This window comes from Empidonax traillii, unplaced genomic scaffold, assembly GCF_003031625.1.
Source record: "Empidonax traillii isolate 1590-97213 ecotype Southwest subspecies unplaced genomic scaffold, ASM303162v1 scaffold62:size2133460, whole genome shotgun sequence".
NCBI classification, from domain to species: Eukaryota; Metazoa; Chordata; class Aves; order Passeriformes; family Tyrannidae; genus Empidonax; species Empidonax traillii.
In genome coordinates this window covers 631,617-654,232 of record NW_020955255.1, presented here as the reverse complement: position 1 = coordinate 654,232, position 22,616 = coordinate 631,617, and the positions used below count along the sequence as shown (strand labels likewise).

The 22,616-nt window shown below is 36.6% G+C and overlaps 1 protein-coding gene across 1 annotated transcript in view; it reads right to left on the bottom strand.

Moving 5' to 3' along the window:
• Positions 1-22,616, bottom strand: part of DPYD (dihydropyrimidine dehydrogenase) — a 314,495-nt gene that overhangs the window by 168,585 nt on the left and 123,294 nt on the right. The window contains exons 10-12 of the mRNA XM_027880005.1: positions 10,728-10,839; positions 6,846-7,015; positions 5,211-5,421 (exon numbers count right to left, since the gene is read on the bottom strand). Of these exons, the coding sequence (XP_027735806.1) occupies positions 5,211-5,421; positions 6,846-7,015; positions 10,728-10,839 (493 nt within the window). The remainder of the gene's footprint in view (positions 1-5,210; positions 5,422-6,845; positions 7,016-10,727; positions 10,840-22,616) is intronic.

Below are 22,616 nucleotides of genomic sequence, written 5' to 3'. Positions count from 1 at the left end.
GTAGCTCATTAATGTTATTTTTGATATCCATCTTACAGAATTCCTTTAAAGTGAATAGTAGCATTACTTCAGAAAAATACAAATATACTGTAACTTCCTTAATCTAAAATATATAACTACAGCTGTCACATGCACCAACAGACTAACTGCTGACACATCCACCCTAAATGGCCAGCAAATAAAGTCATAATCATGCTTCCCACATTCTCTATCCCACTTCTGTACCGAATCAGGATTAAAAAGCGGTTTGACTGAATAAAGCTGGGTCCACTTATGCTGATCATGCTGCGAGCTGGTACTGACTGTTCTGCCTGTCACCAGTGAGCAAATGGGTACCGATGTCTATCAGCTGAAAGAGCAGGATTTGTGCTCTAAGTTAGCAGGGCTTTAGAAGTCATCATGAAGCCACTTTTGAATATCGGAAATTGGTACTCATTTCAGAGTGTGGAACTGCTGCACTCAAACTCATTCAGTAAACCTACTTGTGGACAAAAATCCTATTCCAAATGACTCAGCAGGAAGGTTCCTCTCTATTTCAATAGGAATCTTTCTAATCTATATTAGTTGCAGTTTTATGTAACAATTTCTTACAAGTCTGGTGACTAAAAGCCTATTCTTTTGGTGGAAGGCAGACGCTGCACTACCAGGGAGATACCAGGTCACCCCCATGTGCATTCCCAGCTGGGGTATCGCAGCCTCTCTTCCTCCCCACTACTCTTTCATTAGACAGTCAATACTTTCAGTACTTTGAGGTTGAAGTCAGCTAGTTGTGTGTGCAGGCTGTATGAAGAAACTCAACACTCCTTCCAGGCTCTGGAACCCCTGGCGCCTGTGCCATTTGAGTTCTATATTTGTTCAAAGGAAAACTAAAATCTTTTCACTTATGAGGTCAGAGCTCTGCAAACATTTTCCCTTTTTCTCTATCAAATGCTTCTCAAACTGCAGAATTAAATATTAGGTATAAGTGGGTTAAATAATAAAATTGTAAACAACTTGGGAGAAGTTATCCTTGCTGTATGTTGAACTAATCTAGGGGAGCAGCAAGCCTTTTGGGATTTGCTGCTGCAGTTTCCAAGCAAGATGACAGTTGTACTAAAAGTAAAGGCAAAATATCTGAAAGTTGTGACTGATTCTCAGAATTGCAAAACAAAATTCTGTCCTTCAGTCACGATGCAATAGTCAGCTACTACCAAATTTTTCATAGAACATGTTTTGGCTCACAAATAACTTACAATTCTGGGTTTTTTTAGAAAGGTGGTATATGGAGTTTGCTTGGATATTTTTGCATTTCTCTTTTTTGCGTCTACAGGAAAGTAAAATAGACATTATCAGGCTAAGATTCAGTGCTCTGGTACATGGAATACTTTCTCTTTACTGATGCCTGCTAAACAGTGTTGAACTACGCTTACATTGCCAGTTCCCCATCCTAACTCAGTCCCTTTTCTGCACTGTAGTGCATTTTGAACAAGTGTACTATTTTTCATAATTTCTCCACAGTTCTCCTCAGAAATTTACGAAAATAAATCAAAACGAGGAAATTTGTTCTAATGCAAAATTTTGCAGTCCAAAAATATTGTTTCCTTTGCTTATCAGAACAAAATATATAAGAAAAGGGTTATTCAAAATTTGGACTTCAAAACCAACTGTATTGGTAGTAAGCACGAAGTTGAGGCTGCACACGGTGCTATGGAGCACACCACATTACATTTGTGTATGTTGAGTAGTTGCAATTTGGAACAGGGACAGAAGGTATTTCAGTAGTTCACTAATATGTCAGTCTACAAAATAACAAACTAAGCAAAAAAGTAGAAATACCAGAAAAAGTACAAAATTCCTCTCACAGCTCATTGTTTATGTGGGTCAGTTACAATGGCTTGAAGGTTTTGGTAAGCAACACAGTAAAAGAAAAAAAGCATCTTGTGCTTGCAAAATCTGGTAAGTTTTTTTTTTTTTAAGAAGCAGCAAAACAACATTTTTCTTAATCCATCTGTAGGAGTTTGATTTGAACAGTTTGGTGGGAATTTTTTTCATTCAGTATAGTGGTAATTTTGTTAAAACAGTCTAGAAGGCAACTCTCCTGTTTTGTCTATTAGTAACTTCACAAGCATAAAATGGATTTAGAAGTCCATTTTTTTAAGTTAATGATGCATTTATATGATTCCCAATAAGAGGCTGAATACCCACTAGAACTGTTGCTTAAAACCACAATCAGCATTTTATCTTAACAAATGAGAAAAGACTAAATACCTACTGTGAATGCATGGTATTGCAGTTGCAAATTTAATAGTTACCATACAAGAATAAGAAACATCTTTTTGAGGATAATAGACTAGAAAAAGCTTTCTAACCTATGAGCTATTTCTGCTCAGAACATCAGTCTCCCACATGCTTATGGCTCCTTATAAAACTTTCAGACATGAGCATCAAGGCTGCCCCAAAGACTTTGATGAACTGGGATTAAGTCTGATTTTAATCCCTCTGGTTTTGATAGTATTTTCTTTATTCTTGTGTCAGTAGAATCAGCACTTGATGATATTCATAGGATATAACCTGCTAACTTGGCCCATATCAATATTGCACTTGCAGTTCCTTGGGATGCCTTATGAATCAGGTCAACTGATAGAGCTCTTTGTATGAGCAGCAACTAACACATTTATTTACCTGCATCTGAGTCTCCCAGTCACAGAACAACTGAGACTGGAAGGGCCCTCAGGAGGTTGCCTAGTCAATTCCCTTCTTCAAAAGTTAGATCAAGTTCCAAGTCAGATCAGCTTGCTCACGGAATCATCCAGTTTTGACTACCTGTAATATTTTCATCTCCACCTTTTGATGTAGAATACCTGAATATTCCCATCTTTTGACTCTAAAAATGTGCTTCCTTAAAAAAAAAAAAAAAAAAAAAAAAAAAAAAAAAAAAAAAAAAAAAAAAAAAAAAAAAAAAAAAAAAAAAAAAACCCGCTCACAACAAAATACTAAGAAGATAAGATGCTTTTGGTGTTGTTGAGTTTTTTGGTTGATTTTTGGTTGGTTTTTTTTTTAATTTATTTATTTCTTTTTACTATGTGTATTGAGGTAGCCTGGAGTTTTGGTTGTAATCCAGCTCAATGGCGAAAAGCAAATTTGACTTTCATTAAGACAGGTTTAAATGAAAACCAAAGATTTAAGCACCTTAAATGGTACGTTCAAAATAAACATTTTTCCCACTCAAGTTTTAGTTTCTTTTCACTTTCACAATATCCAAAAATGAATGCCCTGCATTTTTCCCTTTAATTTGATCGCTATTCTAACAGCAGTTTCACCCCAAATACAGTGTGAAACTGAGGTGTTTTGCTCACCCCCAAGGTAAATGACTCTCTTCTTTCATGATCAGCTCACTGCATGACTTTGTTTCCCTCCCATTTTATGTTCCTATTTAAAAACCTCACAACAACTAATTTTGACAGGGAATGCATGCTAGGAAATACAAGACTAGCACAGTATTATGGCTAAGCAACACAGTAAGTTCAACCTTTCAACTAAAGTAAGTTTTAATGTGGGAGAAAACAGAATCATTCCTGTATGAATGAAAACAAAATATACTGACTGCACAGGCTAATATTGATTTACCACATGAGGTTCTAGAAAATCTTACAAAAAACCTAAAAACAACACCAACAAAATTTTCCAAAATTCTCAGTCAATCAACTCCATTATCGGAGTACTTAATGGATCTCTTTAAGATTAGAAAAAAATAAAATAAATCTTAATCTTCTTTTCCCTGCTTCCCAGAGGTTTGACTGAGCCCTAAAACATGACCTACACAGCAATACGGCTCCAAGTGGAATGGGAGTCTGTTCTCTCAAAGAGACACAAACTGCACCTCGTGTGCCATTCAGAGCAGGAAGGAGGCAGCTGCCGGGCAGGAGGCAGCCCTGAGTAATTAGCACCATACACAGCTGGGTGCAGTTCCTGTCTAGGTAACAGCCTAGGTTGCAAGAAACCATCCCAAAGCAATAGTAATACACACAAGATAGAACTGCTCTTGGAATTCACAAGTTCCTTGAAGAACCAGGTTTATCCTTTTTACTGAAGGAGAGAGTTTAGACTCTTCTCATAGCTGCATGATGGTTTACCATTGTATACAATTGGGCTGGTGAACTGGAAGCGCTGAATACACCATTCAAATTCAGAGTCTGCTTAGAATATTTTAGATTTACCATTTTCCTTGATTAAAAAGATTCACAAAAGCACATTATGCTAAGAAATTTTACGGTCATGTACAATATGAGGCACTTGCAAGCCCTCTGTTCGATGCATTTATACCCAAAGGACCGTGATAACATGTTACAGGTTAATTGGCTGGCATGGCCATGCTCTGGAGAGGTAGGCACATGGATCACTGAGGCCTTCGGAACCTGCTAACCTAGATGAGCACCTCCAGGCTGAAGATCTATTCATTTCATCAATGTGTCTTCTGCTGCATCAAAGTTTTTAACTTTTGAGGCACATTTCTTGTATGTGCCGGAACTCTTCAGGTCTAACCTAGTGTCAGAAGAGAATGGTCTGAGCTCTGCTCAGTTCCCATGTTCTTAGCTCTACTCATATTCTCATTTAGCTCTGCTAAATGCAGACAATTCCTTCACTCTCTGAAATATCGTCAGTGTGACAATTTCTACATTTTTAATATAGAATTATGTAATTTCTAATTTTTAAGACTAAAACCTGTAAAGTGCAACTAAGAAATACCGTATATGAGAGAAGTTACACATAGCATATGCACAAACAATGAGTAAAAACCAGACCACCTGAATCAGAATAATGAGTCTTAATTCCTGTTTAATTTTATAGGTTAAAAAAAGTTTAAGAGATCAGTTCAGCTTAAAGTTGTAGTATAATGAGTTTCTCTAAAGTTAATTTGTGAGACCAGAAGAAATTCCCAATAGTATTCCTTGAGATCCCACTGGCTTTGAGAAAAAAGAAATACACATACTGAGCAACTGCACCTCTATTCAGAGTTCCAGCTCTATACAGCAATGTACAGAAAACCGTTACCAGACCATCAAGTTTTTTTCTAAGAGGACCTAAAGGACAAAGAAATTCCTGCAAAGAGGACCAGCAGTCACAAGCTGTGTAACCTCCAGAAGACCCATTTCACAGAACTGTCAAAGCACAGAAAATGGCTGCAGCTAAAATAAGAATCAGCATTTACAGAATCCATTAGTCAGGGTTACCTTTATTGTCACTTAAAATGGAGCCAAAGGCACTGATCACCACATCAGCTTTCAGACGGACAACCTGATCCTCATCCTCTTTCCAGTTACCATCGCTGTCTTGTTCAGTTCGAACAAATTCCATAGCAGCAATTTGTCCACCTTTAAGAACAATTTTCCGAGGGGAGAGGAAAGGCAGAAATTCACACTTCTCTTCTTTTGCAAGTTCCATCTGTAGAGCAGAAGCAATAAAACATACACTTTAACTATGCTGTGCTTTTATAAAAAAACAAACAAACAAACAAACAAGAAGATATTTAACTCCTTTGAGGGCAAAAGAGTTACTTATTTAACTATCTGTGTCTTTTAAGAAGAGTCCTAGTATTACTTTGGATATGCCATGGATTGTGTTTATTGTGATTTTAAGATTTTATTAAATACTGACTACCATGTGCAAACAACAGTTTTCTGAGTGACAATCCAGACAAGATCTTCTGAATCTCTGCCATGGTAAAACTGCTTAAGTCAATCAGCATTTTATTTTAGCAAAGTCTTTGAAATTTGATTGTCTATGTTTATACAACAACTTTTTTGAACATATAATTTCCAACCTGACATGATTCTAGCATGGCCATTACTAGATGAAGCTACTTTTACTGTTTTTAAGGCCACTGCATGATTGGATGAGTGTAAACATTGACAACTTTTAGGAATTCATCCAGGCTGCTATCAAAGATTTTGGTTCAGAGTGACAACTAATTTAGAAAGAATCTGAACAGCACATGAGTCTGTGCAATGACTTCGGTAATCTCGCTGTGTCTAGAACTCTTAATTGAAGTGCAACAGAAGTAACTTATGCACCAAGAGACCCTCTCTTACTTTCTTTGAAGCTTCATTACCCTTCTGTAAGATCTAAGGTGCCCACCTTCTTGAAACAGATGACCAAACTACCACAAATACCACTATAAAGATTTATTTGATGTCCTAATATCCTCAACTATGTAAAAGTGCAATGTACCAGATAAATGAAAATAGAAAAAGACCACCAAAATAAAAAAATCTAGTCTGATAAAAATTCCCAGAGTACAGATACACTGAGAAAGCAGAGCCCGTTTCAAAATGTGCAGATGACCTGATAAATGCCAAAGTGCAAAGCCAAACTAAAAATCAAATTGAATGCTGAAACTGGGATTAATGACATTGTTGCATTGCCACTGGCAGTGATTCAAAACCAAAATCACTCTAAGTTATTTTTTACAAGATTTTAAAGGCTCACAAGGCAACGTCAGAAACAGCAGCCGAAAGGTACCATTCCAGGATCTAACCACGACCTGTACAGTCACACATAATACTCAAATGGCTGTTTGATTCAAAGATTAAAAACCTTACTGCACTTTCTAATTTATAAGAAATTGTAGCCCCTGTTTGCAAATACATCTCTGACTTTACAGGTAACAGATACAAATGTGGAAAATTATTTACATAAAGAGTATAAAAAGTGAGCATCAGATTTTTAATAAAGATTCATACATTTTAAGAGCACTTGCATAAACAAAACCTTTAGTAGATGCCTTTTAAGTACTCATAGCACACTTTCAGGTCCCACAGAAATAGGAACCAATATGCCTTTTCATAAATGCTGTTATTCAATTTTACCTCTTCTGGGACAGCTCTGATATTAGTGAATCCCTTCCTGAAGACCACGAACACACGACGAGCTCCGCAGCGTAAAGCAGATGTCGCACAGTCAAAAGCAGTGTCTCCTGCCCCAAGTACAATCACAGTTCCATGTATTGATGGCAATGGAGAGTGACAGGCACACATCCCTGAAAGATAAAAGGAAAACCCCATTTTCAAGTAGAGAAACCATTTCTGCATGACAGCTCAAAAGGTACTTGTACTCAAAGCAGTGTAAAATTGCATCTTACAGTTTCCAAGCATGGAGTGTCACTATCAAATTATTCTGCTCCACTGAAAGACAGTTTTATTCCCCCTTTTAAGATATGCTCATATACATAATTTCATAGTCAGTACTTTAAGCAGCTGAACCTTTCTATCGAGAAAGAATTCAAATGACAACACATCTGTAGGGATTGTATGTCCTGTCAGGTTGAAACTAGCATTGTGAGATCTTTTTATTTAAAAAGTAAGTTTCTCTCTCATCAGATTGATTATCTTCCCAGTTAAAAAGAAAAAAAAAAAAAAGATCACCAATTGTTTTGTGTAATAGTGTTATCAATGTTAGTCCTCCCAGTCAGTTTTCTATAAAGCACTGACTGTTCTGGCTACCATGGTTCTCAGAGGCTATTTGCTGCAGCAACTGAACATAAGGAGAAAGAGTACTGTTATTACAGTAATTCCTGGATCTTCCACTGAGAGAAAATGATTAATCTACAGTGGCTTTCTAGAAAGGATTTGTAAAAAGTTACATGGGGAAAATGACATTTTGTATTTGTCATCTACAGCTTGTATTCAATTCAATTCCATGTCTCTTCCTTGGATGAGATTGCACTTTATCACATGTTTAAATACAGCTAACTGTTGATTAGGCAAATGATTGCAACTTGAAAAATAATATAAATAACAGAAAGCTGTATTCTCAATGAGCTTGTGACAGTTCCAGTTGGGAGGCCATTTAACCATTGCACTGTAACTCAAATTTCCTCTTACAGTAGCAGCGGATTTTTATATGTAATTGTGGAACACAAGTATTACTCACATAAACAATGCTTAAATGGAGTGAGAAACAATATCCTAATACACATACTCTCTCTCCATTTGTAAAATGCTTAATGTATGACAAACATTATCATTTCCCCCCAGCATGTATATGGCATCACATTTACTATTTACTTAATAAGATTCTCAGTCTAAAATTTTCTCCAAACTTTTCTCATTTATTTTTAATCAACTTAATCCTTCACAAAAATTGAGCACTGAGCAGTGGAAAAAGCACAAATGCGGCAGGGGAATGGCAGCTCAGAGTGCCATTACAGTACAAGTCTAGAGCAGATCAGTCACAGCAGCCCACTTTGCTCTTAGTAACACGCTGCTCCCAAGGTAAATTCACATCTACGTATTTGCAAGGGGAACCCCTTTTGGAGGAAAGTATATTAACAGATGGTATTCAGAACTTAATAAGCAGGAAGAATATGTACTTTACTGTGACTAAGTCTATCATGCCTATTATTTAAAAAACTGTCATAGTGAAAAAAAGAGCATAAAGTAGGATGTAGGATATTTATATTTTATTTTTAAATTCCATGCCTTAGAGAGCAAGAGGTAGCCACAGATACAGACAGACACAAGGAAAATTAAGCAAAAGGGACCATGTTAATTAACAGACAACACCAAAGAGATATCTATTACTGTCAGTCAGAAAAGGTTAGTTCTTCCAAGTTCATCCTTTTTCTCATTGTAAGCTTAATATATTTAAAAAAAAATCATTACATATTCTAGCAAATCAAGAGTGTTGCTTTGAAACATTTTAAAAGATGGAGATCATAGTATATAGATCCTCATGCAGTCAGGTGACAGTAAAGAAGTCCTACATGGCCTCACAGAATTCTAGAAAGTATTTTTAGTCATTGTTTCATGGGATTTATTTTCTACTTTGTTAATCTACAAATTTTTTGAAGTACATAGTCTTAATCTGTTTTATTTTTAAACATCTCTTTCTTAAAAAAAACCCAAACCAACCACAAACAAAACCCCCATCCCTTTCTCCCAAACCATTTAAGCTCACTTTGAGCTTAAGAAAACAGACAGAAACAAGCATTTGATCAAAACAGCAGAGAGATGGGACAGATGGGATGGAGAATTTCACTTCCTAAATATTTTGCATAAAATGGGGTAATAAACTGTACTTTTATAGGCAGAATAATTTGCCACAGAAGATATATTCTTCAACAGTGTTTAGAGAAAATCTACTAAATAGGCAGGCAACCCTATATGATGCTAAAAGAAATTTCTGAATGCTCAAACGAAAATCAGTTTGCAGCTAAAAAAGGTTATATTAAATGCGTGGTCGTATGAAGTTTAACAAGCGTGAGTGCTGGATTCTGCACCTGGGACTGGGCAACCCTGGAATAGACTGGGAAACCAGAGGCTGGAGAGCAGCACTCAGGAAAGGGTCCTGGGGATCCTGGTTCATGGCAAGTTGAATCTGAGTCAGCAGTGCCCTGGTAGCCAGGAGGGCCAACCATGTCCTGGGGGGCATCAGGCAAAGCATCGCCAGCTGGTCAAGGGAGGGGATTGTCCCGCTCTGCTCTGCACTGGGGCAGCCTCACCTGGAATATTGTGTGCAGTTTGGGGCACTGCAATATAAGAAGACATTAGCTGTTAAAGAGCATCCAAAGGAGGGCCATGAGGATGGTGAAGGGTCTGGAGGGGAAGCCTTAGGAGGAGTGGCTGAGGTCCCTTGGTCTGTTTCAGCCCGGAGTGGATGAGACTGAGGGGAAACCTCACTGAAGTCTACAACTTCCTTGTAAGAGAGGGGCAGGCACTGACTCTTGACTCTCATGACCAGTGACAGGCTTGAGGAAACGGCATGAAGCTGAGTCAGAGGAGGTTTAGGTTGGATATCAGGAGAAAATTTTCCACCCAAAGGGTAGTTGGGCAATAGAAGTGACAGGAAAGTCTCCCCAGGGTAGTGGTCACAGCAAACCTGTCTGAGTTCAAGAAGTATTTGGACCATGCCCTTGGGCACATGGTATGATTCTTGGAGTGTCCTGTGCAGGGCCAGGAGTTGGACTCGATGGTCCTCATAGGTCTCTTCCAACACAGCATATTCTAGAATTCTATGATATGTAAAATACCAGTATATGTCCAGAAAAAGCATACATTAATTTTCCTTTTATCATCACTTTGGGAAATCTAGACCATGAAGGAATGTGGCATAGAAATCACACATCTAGAGCTTATGACTTCACATTCAGGACACTGAAATCAGCTATACCCCTTGGGGAGCAAATGCAGTCATCTCTGTGCTCCAAGGAAGATGTAAAAGCATAAAACAAGACTGCATTTACTGCCTACAAACTGAGAGTTGTTTAATCCACTCCTGCCACACTCCTGTTGTCCTGAGTCTTAGACTCTAAGTTCTTTGGGTAGTGCTGACTTGGGATCAAGCAAAACAATTTATCAACAATATACAAAGCAGCTGTTTATATATGTAGGAAACACCTTTTTAATATCAGATTTTTTCAAGACCATCTTATACATGCTATTTATATTGAGATAATTTATACAAATGAGAAGCTAAAGTCACATTTTGATTATAAATAAAAATAACAAATATAGCTCATTAAGGGCAACAATTTGCCATGTGTTTAGATTTTTATATATGACTATCTGATTTATAATCTCTAGGCTGACTTTCCTGACCATACTCCTGAGGTCGCCACTCCCCTAAAGAAAACTCTGTTCCAGGTCTATTAATTGAAAGGTTCTTCATAATTTGATGAGCTGTTATGTAACCAGACAGTTTTATATATCAGTAACAACTAATGACTTTACAACAAGGAGCATATCACACACCTGGTTTACTTGCCATTGCTACCAAAGGTAAGAAGTCTTTAGATGTGTAGAATCCTTGATCCATTCTCAGTCCTTGGAATATACTGTCTCTGTTTGGTTCTGGCAGACCTAAAACAGATATTTTGACACATCAGAATTACACAGGAAATTCTAATGACGAACATATGTTTTGCATTACACACACATTCTCAAAAAAAACCTCAATACAAGCATTTTTACAAACCCTCAGATATTTCCAGAAGAACATCACAAATTACTGTGGTTTCACATTTACAGCCTGTAGCTTATATAACTGGTGATCATTGAATAGTACTGGCACTTGAAAATCAGATTGCTGGGAAGCATGTGTACTCATACAACTCAAAACAAATGCAGAGGAAAGGATCAGGGAGAACAGGGTGTAAAAACAGGGAAGCTACTAGTGAAGACTCTTGCAAGCTTTTTTTCTATTGCTTTACCTGCCTGTGAATGTAACTCTTACTGCTGAGAAATGGTTTTGCTTTCTTTGTTTTGAGGCATTTTTCAGCTGGTCTGCAGATAATACAAATGAGGCAATAATGAACAGCTTAAGTGATGAGGGGAGGAAGACAAATGGCAGTGCTGTAGATCTGTCTTATCTGTGAGTCTTTGTATGCCATCATTTTTTGCCATTCTTGATTATTTTCTCAAAACCTTGAAGTCCTTATTGGCTGACATTTATTTCAAGTTATTAATAGCTCACATTTAGACAGAAGCCGTAGGATACAGACAAGAATTCACTTCAAAACCATTAACAGCAACAAATACCTTTCCATTAAAAGAAAGCAGCAAAAAGCATCTTCCAATTCCCAAATAACACCTTCTCATTGTTGTGTGAACATTTGGACAGCATAAAAACCCAGCCCAGCTTACACAGAAGTTAAACTATCTACTTCATGCAGGTGTGATGATCTATCAGGATGTTTTCAACACAGTTTCAACTTTCAAATTTATATCTAAAACCCCATAATATTAACAAAAGTATGCTAATTAATAATTACATACTGAAATGGAGTAAATGTCAACAATTTTTCTAGGAAATCACACTAGAACCATGGAGTCCTCAGAGCAAGCAGGCAGAACTGGAGCATGCAAAGCAATTCCTGTTCCCTCCATTCTCAGGCATGGATGGCAGAAGACTAACACACTCGTCTTTGAGACCTCTTGGAAAACCTTAATAACACCATGTTAGTCTCAACAATAAAGCAGGATTGCGCTTTGAGGAGTGCTGTTCCAAGTAGGGAAGATTGGGGTCTTTTTATGTTACTTAAGCAGCAAAAATGTGTCTCATTACAGTATAAGATCAGAACTCAGTTATGAAAAAAACTTGGTGGTTTTTCATGAGTGACCTATATGAGAGGAGTTTCATAAACTTCTAGATCCCTGACTGAAGTTATTACAATAGAAGCAGAAAAAATTTATATTTTTAGATTTAACAGTTTCAGTGAAGCAAAGAAAACAACACATACCCTCAATGAATTCAAAAGGCTTACAAGCCAAAAAGTAAATTAAAAAATCCTGAAATTTTTGCATTTCATAAATCTCATGCTATTGAGTGCTCTCTTGATCTTTATTTATAAAAAAAAAAATCATGACTCAGTTGCTGAACACCTGACTTTCAAACCAACACTGATCTATAGTTGGATATTGAGAAAAATAAGGTTAGAAAATATTAGCACGTACGGAACTTCAAGATCTTTGCGTGCTGTACTTTCTGGGTAGACTGGAATTTCAGCTAATAAAGAATGAATAATGGATACCTTAAGAGGCTGCCAGAAATACTTAGTACTATTGGAAGTACAATATGTAAAATGCATTAAAGAAATTATTTTTAACATCGCATAGATTTTCCTCTACATATATATTGCAAAATCATCCATGGGAAGAAGAGTACCTCAGAGAAAGCTCTCAGTGACGGCCTGCAGGCAGAGGACAGAGTAATGCAACTATTTCTATTGAGGTATCCATAAACCAGTTCAGAGGCCTCAGTTTACTCTTCAGAGAAACACTATTGTCATTAGCAAGATGTGCAGCCTGCATTACAGATAATTTCCTTTCTACCTAACAGCTCCATTCAAACACAAGGAGAAACCTTCACAAATATTTTTTCTCACTTATTTTTGTCGCTTTTATGATCTCCTAATGAAAACTATTTTGTCTCTAACAGCATCAGTAATTTAGCTCCCATAGGCTGAAGAAAGAGTATAATTAAGGAACTGTTGCAATGTTCATGTTTCAGGTTCATCACTTCTTTAGTGTCACTAAAATCAAAGAAGTTGGATTAAGAATACATTAGATTCAATAATTTTTAGCCTGGCTGATATGACCAAACAGAAGCTGAACAAGTAGTCAATATACATGGCATTCTACAGTATTTACTTTACCATTTTCATTTTTTTGAAAACTCCATGGAAAACAGTTTTCCAGCACTTATATTTGAAGGAAATGCAGAGGATTTTTTCTCTTATACCTATAAACACCTATCACAGATTCAAGCTCTTTGCTAAGCACCTGCTGGAAATTGTACTGGATTCTAATGCATCTCCTTTTGCTGTTTATTATTTGCCATTTTAATAACTGCATTTAATTTTGTTAAAATAGCGAGATTGAGTATAAATGGTTTTAGAGAAGAAATAAAATGTATAAAAACCCAGTCATGTATGAAAGACACAACTTAGGTCAAAATAATGAACCAACAGAAATACCCTTTGAAGACAAATCAGAGAGATCTTTTAGCAAAAGGGAATTCACAGGGTAGTACAAAATAGCCAAGAACCACCCAAGAAAAAGTGCTTAGAAAAATATGAGGTCTTTTTCCTAGGTTTTACACTGAAGCCAAGGTAGTAAGTTTTCTGGTCTCCAAATCCACCTGCAAGCCATCCAAAATGACTTTTTTTTATTGTTATTATTACTTGGTATTTCTTGTCCTGTAACAGTCTTTCACTATTCCATATATCCTGCCTTTAAGTAACCTGTATCAAAATCTAGCAAAAACAAATATTTCCTTCCCCTGCGTTGAAGAATTTGCTTCTGACAGTCAGCCAAGAGGAGGCAGCCTAGAAAAGCAACTCCCTTAGTGGTTTTTGGATGGACACAGGCAGAGAGTTATGCCCAGCCCCTCATCTTCTGCAGCCAAGACTCTGGACCTCCCCAGGCCTCAGTCCCCCTTCCCTTGTTTATGCCAGTGAAGAAGCTTCTGAAGTAACCGATACCCAAACCACGCAATGAAGCCTCATGGGCTGTGGAAAACTGCATTTACTAAGAATAGAGAAAGTAGAAACATTGTGAAAATAACAGCCTGCATGACAGATCTAGTTCAGCTTTGCAAAAGCTAATCTAGACAGTCCCAATCTGGGTCAGTACAGCATAGAAAGCAATTCATCTCAATTCCTAACCCGCTGTTCTGCTATGCTCTGCCTTTCATCTCCAGATGCTCCAGTCATCTCTCAATAAGCATTACTACTCTCTTAGTATGAAACCCTCCTTTTTTCTTTCCTTCATTTGATCCCCACAACCCCTTCTTCAATATATAATACCTAAACATAAATATCTCTCCCATGTCTGACATACCACATACTTTCCAAAGTCACTAACCACTAAAATAGTGACTTTGGAAAATACAGACTTTAACCACCCACTTTTATATCCTTTATATATAAATATATACATGCATATATATACTAGAAAAAAACATAATCTCCCTCCTATCAAGATCATGTACTCTTTGTTCTCACAATGCTGATGCATGTCAATTTTCTTAATTCAGTGTCAAGTCCATGGTTTCCATTTAAAGAGAATTTAGCTACAATTCCCCAGCCCAGTTGAGATATGAATCACTAAATGATTAGATTAAATTTGTCAGATATACAAAGCAATATACAAGAATGATGCTTAGACAATGTAAGGGATTGGCATGCAGACCAGTGCACCTAGTCCACTTGGCTGCTGCACCAAATAAATCAAGGCATGTCAACACATCAATCAACTAAGTCTGCTATTACTGTAACTATGAGCCTGGCCGGGAAAGGGGAAATAAAGCAGGAGTACAAGCACTGCATTTCTCTCCTGTTTTGATCAAATTCACTCCCCCCAGAAACAGGAATGCATTGTGAACCTGAAGTTATTGTTTGGATTACTTAAATCAGACATGTTTTGGCAGATTTGCAGTTTCAAATGAACTTCTCAACTGGTCTTAATAACTGACACATAAAATAAGCCCTTGTCCGTGACAAGGGTCAAATGTAGCTTTCACTGGCAGTTGACTGAAAACACATCTCCAGACAAAAAAAAAAAAAAATTGGATCTGAAGTTGAAGTGTAAATATACTGCAGCCTACAGCGTCAAAAATAACGAAAGCATTGTGAGATTTTTCTGGTTCTCCTCATATCGACCACTGAAAAATCTGGTTTGCTTCATTTTTAATTGTGTTAATACTAAATTTTGGAAAATTTAAGCTGAATCAGGGAAACAAATTAAGAACTAGGAAATTTCAAGCAATATTCTCTCTCTTTGCATTCTTAGCTGCTGCTTTCCTGACGAAAGAGTTTTCAAGATCAGAACCGGCTGAATTCTTGTTACCAACCCCTTACTTTTAGGAAGAAATGTAAATTCAAGCTGGTGAATGCAACCTGTGTTTGAAAATATCAGGAACTACTTTTTAAAATAGAAGGTACTATCTTTTGACATTTTAATATTGAATCTTTCAAATTTGTTTTGAAATGACATTGTATTTATAAATTTATCCAAATTTAATCCAAAAGAAACAAAGAAAATCAGATTGCCTGGCCATGCACATTCCTTTTTCTACCTTTTAAAACTAGCAAATCAAAACCAACATCAAACCCCATTTACCAATTTATGGATTTTTTTTTTTTAATGTTATCTTGCCATACAGATTTGGAGTTAGAAAGTTAGATGGTAGAGACATCTTTCCAACTTTTGTCATATCCATGCTCATGTTTCAGAGCTAAACTAGATTTTGAAGAATCACATTTACAAGGAAAACTCCTCTTCTGTCCTTCCTAGCAGGAATTTCCTTCCATTACAGGAAATCCTAGGACTGGGTGGAAAGCCTTCAACTGTCAGAATCTACCTTATAACGAGGAGAAAAATCCATGAATCTCACACTAAACTGGACAGAAGAAACATACAATTGATTATCTGCATATCTGCTCTGGTGGCAATGCAAGTCTCCTGAAATAATACCTGAGAGACTAAGCCCAGACAAGCTGAGACCCAGAAACCTGAACAGTCCAGCAATGAGGCAGCACAGGTTCCACACCAGCAGTTCCACACCTTTGGTCGGCTTCAGGAATAGACTTTGTGTGTCTGGGCAAAGGAGCCATGGAAAGCTGATGGCCAGAGACCGACAGGAATTTTAGAGAGGAAATGACATTATCTGGTAAGTTATTTTTGTTAATAGAGCTTATAATACTTTTAAAATTTTCTTTAAAAGATGTGCTAAAGTAGATACAGAGCTAAGGTAATTGCTCTCTATAGGTAAATTCGAAATTCACCATTTGTCTTTTGAAAGGGTCCTTTTGAATTAACAGAAAAGTACCCATTTTGTCCCATCTTCCTGCCTTTTTACACACTGAGTGTTCCAACTTGCTCCTTGTGCTCCCGTTCAAAAATATTTCAAATGTAACACATCTGATGGCATTTCACACTTGCCCAGAGACTTGCAGCTACAGGTACCATATGGTTAGACTGTGACTACAAAGGTACCTGGCAGAGAAGAAAGAACACACTGTAAAATCCAAGACCATAAGCATCCTTTAATGATTCTGAATGCTCTGTTCTTCTTCAACAAGTCTAGTTTGTGGTCTGAGGAAATGGAGAGCAAAATTTAAGTATTTAAAGTAGTTTTACTTAATGTCACTTTGTCCATGAATTGTATAAATTGGACCACGAGTTTTAAGTATATAAAAGTATTTTCTTGTAAGATAACACTGAAACTGTAAACTCTCATAACTGTCAAATTCAAAGTTTTCTCCAGACATGATAGAACCTATTTGTATGAGGCGGCATATGCTCTACCTATTTGTTTCTAAGAAGTCATATTCATTCCTATCAATATTGCTAACACTGCTGTCCATAGATCAATATTACACAATTTAGATATAAACCATACTGAACTGCATAATCCAAGTAAGGTACTTAAGCTGTACCACATGGCTAATTACACTAAACACACCCTTACAGTTCATACTGTGACATTCACCATACATTGGTATCAAAAGAGTTACTCTCTCCACATTTTAAAGGTTTCATTCTGAAAGACTAGATGCCCAGTACAGTTACAAATGCTCTGCAAGTGCTCAGCTTTTCTCAAGGTCAGTCTATTAGTGATTAACACTTTAGTAAATACTTTTGAGGCTTCTATTTTTAAAAAATCTCTCCTGTTTTCCTAGAGATTTTTTTTATGGTGACAGTTTTGTTACTTCCTTTTGTGAGGTTCAATAGAGTGTGTTTTCTAGGTGGTTGATTTTTTTTTTTGTTTGCTATGTATGTTGATGGAGATAAGTGTTTTAATTACTTTTTTAATGTCTATGCTTTTTGTATTTTCTCCCTCTCTCCCTTTATTTCCTGCTGTTGAGATTACTGCCTCATCTCACAGCAGGTGGCTCCTTCAAATTTGTTTTCTCTGTAAGCCTGGTAGATTTATTTTGTAATATAACTGCTCCTTTTCACTGTTTTTATTAATGATTTCTTTACTTTGGAATAGATACACTTGCAAGGTTTGTAGAAGTAATTCCCCCCATGATGGCTAAAGGCCTCGTTCATGGAAAAGGAAAAAAGTTAAAGAACTACAAGACACCTTTTCTTACCTCAAGTTTGAATGAATACTGTGTACAGCATATGTGAAAGAACATCCTTCACATCTATCCACAAGAGCCATAGACAATTGCTGCAGTGCATTCTAAACTGAACAGCTATATCCACACCATGTCTTTTAAAAACATCTGAACAAGTAGCTGAACCTGGAAGTAATGCAGTCTATAGTCTCACAGCTTACTTTGCTGCTAAATTAGGCACAGAGAAAAGCATCTGAACTCCTGGAAATGGTATTTAATTATTGATCCCAGTTTAGAGGTAGACAAAATTTCACAAGAGCTAGACATCAGAAAGTGCAGATGGGAATCACAGGCAAAGTTTAGAATCAATCCATATGCATGATGGAAATTAGGATTATGACCACACAACCAGTGTTGTATGTCTCAGTGTGGATCACAAAACACTGCAGCCTTGTGCTCTGTCCTCACAACATTTAGTGATCCCATGGTTAGATCAGATTGTCATCTAATGTCGACCTAACTGTCTAAGGGTGAACCATAACTCATTAGCCCCATCACCTATAGAGTGCACCCCTAATTTGATTTTATTATAATCAGTCCAGCTTTTCTCAAGGCTTTAGCCTATACCTCTACTGCCTAACTCTAGTCTTGATTGCTGTTCTTAATTTTATTACAGTCAACATATGGCACCTATGCTTTCAGTATATGGGACACTCAAGTGTGACCAAGGTAATGTATTTTAATGAAAAACACCAGTGTTTCAAGATGATTAAACAAAGATCTGGAGAAATTATGCAATGATTTTGCGAATCTCAGTATCTGCCTATTTAGTTAAGCACCATGAGATTTTAAACTCAACAATTTTGAGCACATATCCTCCAAAAAGCACTCCTTTAAAATGCATACCTCAGAACTGAAGCATACAGTATCACTAAGCATTTTTAGAATGTAGCTCTTTAAAGGACATGCTAGAAGAAGTGATACTAGGTTGGGCAAACTTTTACAGATCCCTAAATTAAGAAACAGATGGTAATTCTAGCATTTCTTCTCAGGTTGGAAACTGATACTTAGTGTTCCCCATATTTGAAGTAATCAAGTTAAGGATGCTAGGAGTTACCTGGCGAACCAACTTGCTGAAATGTGAAGATCACTATGAAGTAAACCTCATCACAAAGAAGGATGGATGCAGAAGTCTGCTTACCTTCCCTCTGGTTCTGTTCTGCCTGGTGTTGTTTATTGCAGGACTTAAAGCACTGAAACAGTTTGCTATGAATCTTGATTTGCAGAACATAAGAATTCTGTAAATTGCAATACAGAGTAACTGAAGAAACATCTGCTGTAAAAAATAAAGTGGCATAGTGCTGCAAACCTTTCTTATGTCATCTTGGTAACATTTATTATTCTGGCAACAAATTTGAAAAGGTCACTAGCAAAAATGCATTTAGTAGTCTCAGTCCAATCCATCTCTACCATAAGAATGTATCATTCCACTCAGGAAAAGAGTTTGCTCTAGTTTGCTTACAGTAGAGCTGAACTGGATTTTTAATCCTGACTGGAATTTGGTCATTTCCCACCACTGGCTTAAACTGTCCTCATTCAAGAGCATTCTCGAATCAGGCATAGAATGAATGTTGAAGGTTAAGATCTGACATGCTAATGTTATCAGTTCCTTTCCCTCTTCCTTCTACAAGTTTGTTATTCCTACCACTAACCTGCCAAAGGCAAGACACGGGGGGTTGTGTTTGCTCCAGACACCAGCCAGATACTATTTGCCAGTGCGATATGTTGCACAACACAAAAGGGAAAGAAACTGTCTCCAGTCCTTACTCTTGTTCAGTAAACAGTGCTGAAGTGAACTGGGCACAAAAGCAAGACAACCTCTTTGGGGACTGTCTATCAGTAACTTGAAGGACACAAAAAAATCTATCACCTCAGAAACCGTATGTCACAGTAAAGTGATTTTTATATAGCATAGAAAATCCAAAATGTGGAAGCAAAAGCAAAATAAACTGGGTTGTGAGAATGAGAGCAAGACTCAAGAAAAGAAAGCAGAAAATACTACAATACTTCTTTGCAATAGAAACAATATCTTCCTCCAATCAGTTTCATTACAACTTAACTGTCTAACATACCCTGTTTATAAGCAGTAATGCTGGACATACTGAAATAATCAAAGCAAATGAAAATTTACAAAGAGAAAATTAAATGTTAGCATAGAAAAGATCTCTTCATAATAACCTTTTGTTTTAAAACATGAGAAAAAAAATCTCGAAAAGCTGGATCAGTAGAGGCTACATAAAATAAACATACTGGGAATGGATAAAATGAGAACAAAACTGATGGTAAACATTCACAAAGACAAACCCACAAATACTTAGTTAGCATCACAAAACAAAACAAATACTACACCTCCACACTGTTACAAAGCAACAGTTGAAAAAAAATCCAGCAAAGGCATTAAATTCATCCTGTAGAAATATATGGGGAATAATTATGTCATTAATATTCTGGAATAATACCTTTGGTCAGATCTCAGACACTGCACAGCAAGGAAGTGGCAGTGAGGCATAGGGAGACATCATCATCTTGTACTACCTAAAATCAACCTGTATTTTTGATATACTAGGAATATAACAGCCAATAGGTGGTATCTGTGTTACAAATATAAACACTGATTTTTATAATATTTTTTCCTAATATGATGAATCAGAGCAGTAAAGAATCATAGAAATATCTAACTACAGTCGTTTCTCTGAAACCCAGGTGCATGCTACTTCCATAGCTCCCATTCTGTTTCAGCGACCACAACTGACCAAGGCTGGGTCAATCACAGTTTTGTATCCTATAGAACAGTACCTATATTAAATACTTGTAAAAATTTACTTTTCCAGGAAGAAAATCTTACATGCTAAATAACACTTGCAAAATACTGGATTTTCTGGTTATTCCTAGTTTAAAAACATTACAAAGATTCACCTTTTTTTTTTTCTTCATATGTAGAAGTCTTAGGTGTAATTCAGCAATGTCTTCCAAAAGCCACTGAATAATTACCACTCTATATGAAATGTCAATATAGGAAACAAGTAGTTTTTCTCAGTTCTTTGCTAACATATTATATTGTCTTATCTTAAATCTTAGCATATTTATACATCATTTTTGTCCACATGGAAGAAAAAAAAGATGCTATAAAGCCTATTCAGTAATTACTCCAGTATCTTTCCGCCTACGCTGCATTTTTAATTACTTCAGGTAAATCACCTCTACATATTTCTTAAAATGATGCCTCAAGAAAAGACTTCTAAACATTATTCATTTTCCTGCACCACAGATCTTCAACTGAAAACCTATCATCAGTGCATTCTGATGAAAAGGTAATAATTACATCTTTTTTCTCCTTTCTTCTACAGCGCAATATTTGACCTATGATAAAAAAAAAAAATCACATTTCCATTTATTATTTCTACCTGAGGGGCTCTGCCAGCTCACACAAACATAAATCTCCATTTGTCAGATTTAAACTGTACCTGTCCCAGATGCTATGAGAGTTCATAGCTCTTGTCCCTTAAAAATTACCAAACAGCATCACACAACATAACCTCCCCTCCAGCCTGACCCTTGCAATCAATAATATTTGTAACCTGTATGTGCACAGTTAAGTAGTACAGAAGCCGTGCACCATCCCAGTTAACCACATTGAGCTGTGATACTAAAATCTGCTCCCTTGTGTCTCCTGTGATCAATTTTAATCTCTAGACCAAGAATAAAAGAATGCAGCCTCTTGTTTCCAAATTCATCTGAAGCGGATGTTATAGATTTGTAGGTCTGCACAGGAGCTGTAGATTTAATACAACCAGCAGTTCAAGGAAAGAACACATCTAAGCTATCATTCATTCTCATTACCTCAGTGTATTTTGGATCTTCAGAAGACAATACAAAACACAGGAAAATGCACGTGCTGATTTAGAGCAAACTCTTTTTATTAAAACAACCTCAGGTAACAGTTCTTTGCTAGAGCTTTATCCATTACCGCCACTGCAGGTAAGGTGGAGGTCAGTCATTCCATTATGATTACTTTGTTTAAAGGTTTATAAATAGGCTGCCAATATTCATTTCTTCTGGAACGATGTCATATACGGTAAGTTAAACAGAAATTTCCTAGAAATAATACAGCTAGTTCTGCTCAGTTAAAAAGAAACAATTATAATGGAAAGAAAGAAAGAATAAATCAGCTTTCTGATGGTATTTGTTCTCTCACCTCCAAACTAATTTTATTTAAAAGCTGGCAAATTTGCCACCCAATTAGTCTAATTAGACAACGGCATGTGAATGTATAACAGGAAGAGAGCAACTTTAGAAACCTACTCCAGTACAAAAAGTGTTTTTTGAATCTGTCACACTACCAGAATTCATGTTTCCAGAGTTCTCGTAACTGCGTATTTACAGACTTGGTTATATTGGCTCCTCGTCAGCAGCTCCAGTGCCATGAATCATCTATCAAAACATTTGAGAAGATTTTCTTACTCATTTCTTTAAAGCAACATTCTGAAGAGACACTTTCAACATGATTATGCTTCAGTGTTCACTATCAATTAAGAAAAAAAGCACTGAGAGTTTTATAATTGCAGGTGAATAATAAGTATGTGTCATCAGAGGCTTTATCTTCTCAGATTGTCACATGCCATTTGTCAGTACAGAATACTCTACAACAAATATGCCATTCTTGTAACATACTGGAGGGTCAATGAGCTTTCTCACTCAGGTCATTTACTCACTACACATAGATGTCCTTCTCATTAAGCACATATTTATCTGTCTTACCTTTTAAAAGCAGCTGTAGCAAGGAATTTAATGTAAATATTCTGTTAAACTGATATCTTCCTACACAAGTAGATTGACTGAGAAACATTACTGCAACTGAATAGCTACCTTTGCACACTTTCACATAATGGAAATAACTAAGCAATGTAATACTTTGACCAGACTCTATTCTGAGTAAGGGCAAAGGACAGAAAGAAGTCATAAAATGTCTAAAGCTTTTTTAATCCAGTAATTAAATATGAATTCCTTTCACAAC